Source organism: Rhineura floridana, chromosome 11 (assembly GCF_030035675.1).
Source record: "Rhineura floridana isolate rRhiFlo1 chromosome 11, rRhiFlo1.hap2, whole genome shotgun sequence".
In the NCBI taxonomy this organism is placed as follows: Eukaryota; Metazoa; Chordata; class Lepidosauria; order Squamata; family Rhineuridae; genus Rhineura; species Rhineura floridana.
Genome location: NC_084490.1, coordinates 59,923,317 through 59,930,873, shown reverse-complemented (window position 1 = coordinate 59,930,873; position 7,557 = coordinate 59,923,317). Strand labels below are relative to the sequence as shown.

General features: G+C 41.9%; 1 protein-coding gene across 5 annotated transcripts in view; it reads left to right on the top strand.

Moving 5' to 3' along the window:
- The first annotated feature begins 706 nt into the window (after positions 1–706).
- Positions 707–7,557, top strand: part of MTHFD2L (methylenetetrahydrofolate dehydrogenase (NADP+ dependent) 2 like) — a 44,365-nt gene continuing 37,514 nt past the window's right edge. For 2 of the 5 annotated variants that reach the window (XR_009758354.1, XM_061588847.1), the window contains exon 1: positions 707–1,006. Coding sequence is in view for 1 of the 5 variants with exons in the window: in XM_061588847.1 (XP_061444831.1) it covers positions 867–1,006 (140 nt within the window). In the remaining 4 variants the exon portion in view is untranslated. Of the gene's footprint in view, positions 1,007–1,685; positions 1,705–4,249; positions 4,271–7,247; positions 7,373–7,557 lie in introns of those variants that run through there. The other 3 variants (XM_061588848.1, XM_061588849.1, XM_061588850.1) reach the window with 3 other exon arrangements.

Genomic DNA, 7,557 nt, shown 5'->3' with positions numbered 1-7,557 from the left:
TGATCATTCTGGTTGCCCTCTTCTGAACCTTTTCCAACTCTAGAATATCCTTTTTGAGATGAGGCAACCAGAACTGTACACAGTATTCCAAATGCGGCCGCACCATAGATTTATACAACGGCATTATGATATCGGCTGTTTTATTTTCAATACCTTTCCTAATTATCGACATTTTCATCGTGCTGTCCACTACAACCCCGAGGTCTCTCTCCTGGTCGGTCACCGCCAGTTCAGACCCCATGAGCGTATATGTGAAATTCAGATTTTTTGCTCCAATATGCATAATTTTACACTTGTTTATATTGAATTGCATTTGCCATTTTTCCGCCCATTCACTCAGTTTGGAGAGGTCTTTTTGGAGCTCTTCACAATCCCTTTTTGTTTTAACAACCCTGAACAATTTAGAAATGGCTTGCAAAAATATCTACATGAGTCTAAACTGCCCGCAAACATATGCTTCTTAAGAGAAACTCCCACAAAAATGCCGGAGAATTTTCATGAGGATTTAAAAAAAAAAATTGCAAGTTGTTGCAGAACCCTGGAGAACTGAATTTAAGATTGGAAAAATGAAAGCTGAGAGAACCGACACTGACAGATCTCTCCATCCCTACTCGCCCCTAAGTGAGTCCATCCAACTGCAGCCTGAGTCTTTTTTTTTTTAAGCTTTCCTCCCTTCGGGTGGAGGAAGACACTTAATTTTCCCCTCTCAGGGATACGGTCCTCGGTCAGTTGTGAAGCGCGGCCGTGCCTGACTGCGGAGGGAGGAACCATCCAATCACCTTTGGGCTGGCGCAGGAAGGAGGCGGAACTCAGTCCAAGCCGGCCGGCGAGGGCAAACATCGAGGACGCCGTCCTCCCCTTTCGATATGGCGGCGGCGTGCGCCCCTGGCTGTCTCCTGCTGTTGTTACGGAGGAGACGCCGGGGTGGCTTTTTTCTCCTGCCGGCGTCCGGAAACGCGTTCGCCAGCAACCGCAGGAGGCGCAGCTCCCTCAGCAGCGTTGCCAGGTGCGGGAGAAGGGGGAGAGGTACAAGGAGGGAGCTTTAAAGCCGCCACTTATGGGGTGGGGGATTGGAATAAGCGGAAGGTGATGATAATGAAATAGGGCAGGGGAAGTCGTCTTTGCAGAAGGACGTGGGGTGGGGGGGGACTGCAGGTAATGGGCGGGATTCGGGTTTGGCGGCAGCCTCTTCGATCGACGCGCTCTTCTTGGCTCGAGCATAACGGCTAGGGCACGCAGTACCGCTGGGAAGCCTTCCACGGGAGCCCCGAATGAGAGCGGGATGGTTCCACCTTCTTGGTGGCTGCTGTTGCTAGCTGGTCCTGCAGAAGTGCGCTTTTCTTAAAAAAGGCCCGAGAGAGACTTCTCTATATACCGGTGTGAGGAGAGGCCCCACAGCAAGCCCGCTAAGGCGGCAAACCTGTGCTCTAGGGCTGTTACCTCTCGCTTCAGAGATGAGGCTCGCAGGATGAAATGCTGCCCCGTGCCAAAGCAAATATGCGAAGAACAAACATTCCTTCCACAAGGAAAACTAGCGTGTCGAGGAGGGCGCGATGCTAAAACCATTTTCTTAGTGTTCCATATGCAAGGATGATCTGTATTGCTTAGTTGCTGTAAATGAGCTTTCAGTCGTCTGACCTACATGATTGCAATCGGAAACTAAACTTGAGTAGAACAAGTAAGATGGAGCGGCAGCAGGACCTTGTGAGTAGTGACTCCAAAGGTTCGGTTCACACATTGCAGTAATCCTGTGACCTGCCAAGTGTGGTTGGGAGGCATCACCCATTAGCACCAGCCAGCATGGGTCAGGGATAGGGTTGCCAGGTTCTTGGCCTGAGACTGATCCTGTATCTTTAGGAGAAGAGTAAGTCAGTCAAGTGCAAGTGTTCTTGCAACCCTGTAATAGGAAAAACCACAAGGTGGAATTCTCCCTTCCCTCTGCACAACTTTTAAAGATACAGAAGACCTCTTGGTTGCCAGGCCCGGCCTCCAAACGGTCTTCTGTATCTTCAAAAGTTGTGGAGCAGGGAGGGAGGATTCCACCTTGTGGTTTTTCCCATTACAGAGTTGCAAGAACACCTGCACTTGGCTGACCTTCTCTTCTGCTAAAGATACAGGATCAGTCTCAGGCCATGGACCTGGCAACCCTAGTCAGGGTGTGTGTGCTAGGAATTGTCTAACAACATCTGGAGGCCACTGGTTCACAACTCCAGCAGTAAACCATATTCTGGGGATGGGGAACCAGTGGCCTTCCAGATGTTGGACTACAGTTCCTATTATCCCTGGCCAGATGGCTGACTAGGGCTGATGGGAGATACAATCCAAAGCTTGTTGGGCTACAGGTTCACCATCCCTGCCATAGTCAGTGGTTTATTGTGAATTCACAGGCATTCCTGCACTTCGCTCCTCCCCCTTAGTGTGTGGAAGAAACACTGGCTTACCTGTCCATTTGAATTGGGGATTGTGGTTTGTTTCTGTCGGGACAAATCACAATCTGTAGCCAAGGTTTCTTCTTGGCTCACTGATTGTGGTTTATTTGACACAAATGCATCTCTTACCCTGTGGTTTGCTTTTCCTTTGTGTTAGTGGGGAAGAACAAATCAGGTGAGATCAGCTAATTCATGGAAATGGACTGCCTTCAAGTCGATTCCGACTTACGGCGACCCTATAAATGCGGTTTTCATGGTAAGCGGTATGCAGAGGTGGTTTACCATTGCCTTCCTCTGAGGCTGAGAGGCGGTGACTGGCCCAAGGTCACCCAGTGAGCTTCATGGCTGTGTGGGGATTCGAACCCTGGTCTCCCAGGCCATAGTCCAACACTCTAACCAGTAAATCAGTAATTATGATTTACCATGATGTGCAAAAAAGGCCATTGTATGCATCCCAACTTCTCTTTAGGAAGCCACTGCTGGAAAGGTAGGATTTCAGTCTCCCTTCAAACTGGCATTTTATAGGTAACTCCTTAGTATATTATTTGTACTTGCATTTCATTTTTAAAAGTTTATAGTATTGTTGTATCTTTATGTTTAAGAGGGAAAGTTTTCCTAAGGAAGGGTGAGATATAAACATCGAAATTAAATTTATTCAAGAGACTTGAATAATTTATTGAAGAGACTTGAATAAGACTCCTTCACCAAAGGTACCAGAGATTTCATGACTGAATCCACTGGGTCCCAGTAGCTGTAGGTGCCAGGTTGGCCACCCTGAGAACAGAATGCTGGACTAGACGACTTTGATCTGATCCAGCAGGATTCATATGTTCTTGATATCATACTATTGATGCTCCATTCTGTGATATCTAAGAAGAGCTCAATATTATTCAGATATTTGTTTAGCAAGAATTCACTTCTGTGCTTTTCTGTGTTTAATGTTGCAGCTGCTTAGTTGATGGCTTTCCATTCATACCCTTTTGTGCATAAAATGTACATCTTTTGAGGAAAACATGTATAAAGATGTTTTGAAAGACTGCTCTGGTGCACCCATGTCTTAATTGAACAGAAGTCTACCCTATTCCTTAGTAACATTAACAGAAGTTGGTAGGCACAATATATTGCAGCAGCCTGTTTTGTACTATAGAAGCCCAGTTGTATTTAAGATAGATACAAAAAATGAATTGTGAGACCTTGGAAAGGTGTTTGGGCGTCTCCTAACACTCTCTCATGGAACTGGGTATAGACCTGTATTGTAAAAAAGAGAATAAAGTTTTCAAAACTATCTAGAGATATCTAAAAAAGGTTCAGTTTGGTTTTTTTTTAAAAAAAGATCTAGGATAAAAAGTCATTGTTTCGGGTAATAAATATGTACAGTAAAAAGGTTAACATTTTTGAGGTTTTTTTATTTATTACAATTATATGTATCCTGCTTTTGGGGATACAAATTATTCTAAGGCGGCTTACAAGAAACATTAATTTCAAAAACCACAGAGTGAACAATATCATTGTATAAAAGATAATTGGGATCCTTGACACAGGACAGTTGGTGGGGAATGGCCCTGTAGGTAGAGGGGTGGTCCAGCTGGAGCAGGCTCTGACGTCTTTGCTTACCGTTTAAATAGCTTTGTGTAGGTTGAAACCATAGTGACTAGACAAGTTTGTTGTCATTTTTGAGAAATTCAGTATGTACTGACATGTACACAATGATTTTGATTTGGTTGATAAATCTATCGTTGTTATGTGCCTTCAAGTTGCTTACGACTTATGGCGACCCTATGAATCTGCGACCTCCAAGAGCATCTGTCACGAACCACCCTGTTCAGATCCTGCAAGTTCAGGTCTGTGGCTTCCCTTATGGAATCAATCCATCTCTTGTTTGGCCTTCCTTTTTCTACTCCTTTCTGTTTTTCCCAGCATTATTGTCTTTTCTAGTGAATCATGTCTTCTCATGATGTGTCCAAAGTATGATAACCTCAGTTTCATCATTTTAGCTTCTAGGGACAGTTCTGGTTTAATTTGTTATAACACCCAATTATTTGTCTTTTTCGCAGTCCGTGGTATGCCTCCAGCACCACATTTCAAATGAGTTGATTTTTCTCTTACCTGCTTTTTTCACTGTCTAATTTTCACATCCGTACATAGAGATCGGGAATACCATGGTCTGAATGATCCTGACTTTGGTGTTCAGTGATACATCTTTGCACTTGAGGACCTTTCCTAGTTCTCTCATAGAGGCCCTCCCCAGTCCTAGCCTTCTTCTGATATCTTGACTATTGTCTCGATTTTGGTTAAGGACTGTGCCGAGGTATTGATAATCCTTGACAAGTTCAATGTCTTTGTTGTCAACTTTAAAGTTACATAAATCTTCTGTTGTCATTACTTTAGTCTTTTTGACTTTCAGCTGTAGTCCTGCTTTGTTTAACTTTCATCAGCATTCATTTCAAATCATTACTGGTTTCTGCTTAAGAGTGTGGTATCGTCTGCATATCTTAAATTATTGATGTTTCTCCCTCCAATTTTCACACTTCATCTTGGTCCAATCCCGCTTTCCGTATGATAGGTTCTGCGTACAGATTAAACAAATAGGGTGATAAAATACACTCCTGTCTCATACCCTTTTCTATTGGGAACCAATCGGTTTCTCCATATCCTGTCCTTACAGTAGCCTCTTCTCCAGAGTATAGGTTGCGCATCAGGACAATCAGATGCTGTGGCACCCCCATTTCTTTTAAAGCATTCCATAGTTTTTCATGATCTACACAGTCAAAGGCTTTGCTGTGGTCTATAAAGCACAGGGTGATTTTTTCTGAAATTCCTTGTTCTGTTCCATTATCCAACATATGTTTGCGATATGATCTCTGGTGCCTCTTCCCTTTCTAATCCAGCTTGGACGTCTGGCATTTCTCGCTCCATATATGGTAAGAGTCTTTGTTGTAGAATCTTGAGCATTACTTTACTTGCATGGGATATTAAGGCAATAGTTCAATAATTACTACATTCCCTGGGATTCCCTTTCTTTGGAAGTGGGATATATATTGAACGTTTCCGTCTGTGGGCCATTGTTTAGTTCCATATTTGTTGACAAATCTTTGTCAAAATTTGGACAGATTCAGACTCAGTAGCTTGTAGCAACTCTATTGGTATGCCATCTGTTCCCGGTGATTTCTTTCTTCCAAGTATTTTAAGAGCAGCTTTCACCTCACATTCTAAAATTTCTAGTTCTTCATCATATGGTTCCTCCGTGAATGAATCTGTCATCCTGGCATCTCTTTTACAGAGTTCTTCATTGTATTGCTTCCATCTTCCTTTTATTTCATCTTGGTCAGTCAGTGTGTTCCCCTGTTGTTTATTCAACATCCCTACTCTTGGTTTAAATTTCCCTTTCATTTCTCTAATCTTTTGGAATAGGGCTCTTGTTCTTCCCTTTTTGTTGTCCTCTTTTATTTCTATACAATAACTATTGTAATAGTTTTCTTTGTCCCTACATACTAGTCGTTGTATAGTTGCATTTAGGATTCTGACTGTGTTTCTATTAGCTACAAGATAATTGGCTTTCTCAGGAAGAGTGAAACAGAAGTTTGGTTTGAGAGCGTTCTATTTGATATTTGAAGATTTCGTGCCATAACTATGCCATGCTGTGGAGTGTGTCTTATAGAAGGTTTCCAGATTTTGGAAGTGGAGGACAAACAATATGTTACACTGCACACAGCTGTGATGGCCCTTCCTCACAGACCATGTTTCCCTTGAAAATAGGAGAGTAAAAGCTGCTGAGACATACAGTTGGTTTGGAGGAGACGCTGAGAGGGGATGGATTTAGCACTCCACTTTCTCCTCCCCTATTGGAAATCTTTCTATCTCTCTTTAGAAGAGGCTGGTATTTTTTTTTAAATACACTTTCTCACAAAGAAACTTCCATAAAATAGACTTACAGATCAGTTGCAAAACCTAATAATAAAAACAGCAATATAAGGCCTTAAGAATCAATAAGCAATAATAAAATATCATTTACATACCCCCGAGACCATATAAATACCAGTGAAAATAAATGGCATTACAGCACTTATGTAGAAAATGCATCCTGAAGTACATTATTACTGCCTGCCTGTAAAGAAGGGGCTGTATGTACCCCTCCCTGAGAGAGAATTCCATTGTAATTATTTATTACAATGCTTAGCTTGAATGTTGTTGGGCAAGGGACCCAATATAAAAAACACTGTTGCAACCCAGTTGGACGACTTGCTGTGTTGTCATTCAACGGCTTACATTTCAGTGTTTCCTGTTGCTGTACATGGAAAAAATACAAAAGAATCTGTGACTAAACATAGCATTGGGGTAATAGTACAGAGTTGTAGCCTAATAGATGAATATATTGCTGCAGAGGTTGCCAGACTTTTAAAGAAACATAAAATTATGTTTTGAGATTATCTCAAAAAACTAGACACCAAATGAAACACACGACCATCCTTGAGTCGTTTGAATTTTGACTTCCTTTAATACAGACAATTTCCAGAAGTGAAGGAGGTATGACAGATGTGTCACTGTTTGGTGTGCACACTGTTTTGCTCCATTATTTTTGATGTGATAGTTTGTGGTGCAGATAGTTGGATGTGATAGTTTGCAGTGCAGATTTGGTAACTTAAAACACGTTAAGTGGTTGAGATTTATGGTATGATCACAGTAGTTCTAAGTTATTATACTCAAAGGCAGAGTTATCCATAAGAAGATCGTCCACTTGTGAACATGAGTTATGGGACATGGCTGGGGAGAATACAAGGCGATGTTCCTATGCTTATTGGTTTCTCTTTTCTCTTCTAGGAGCATCAGGGAGAAGATTCCATCTTCAGAATTCAGCCCTGTCTGCTTCTCCCATATGCCCCTTAAACTCATTTACATTATGAACCAAAGGGATGCTTTTAAGTAAAATATTTAGATATTAAAAGGTATTTTTACCTTTAATGTTTTAAGTCATACTTAATTAATTTAGATTAGTATGAACAAAACTGTAGCATCTTATTTCAGTGTTTTGTTTGTTTCAACAAATTTGACCATTGCATTGATTATCAGTTTCATTTATATTTCAGAATTCGCTGCTTGCATTATAGGTATAGTGAAAAACCTCTCAATA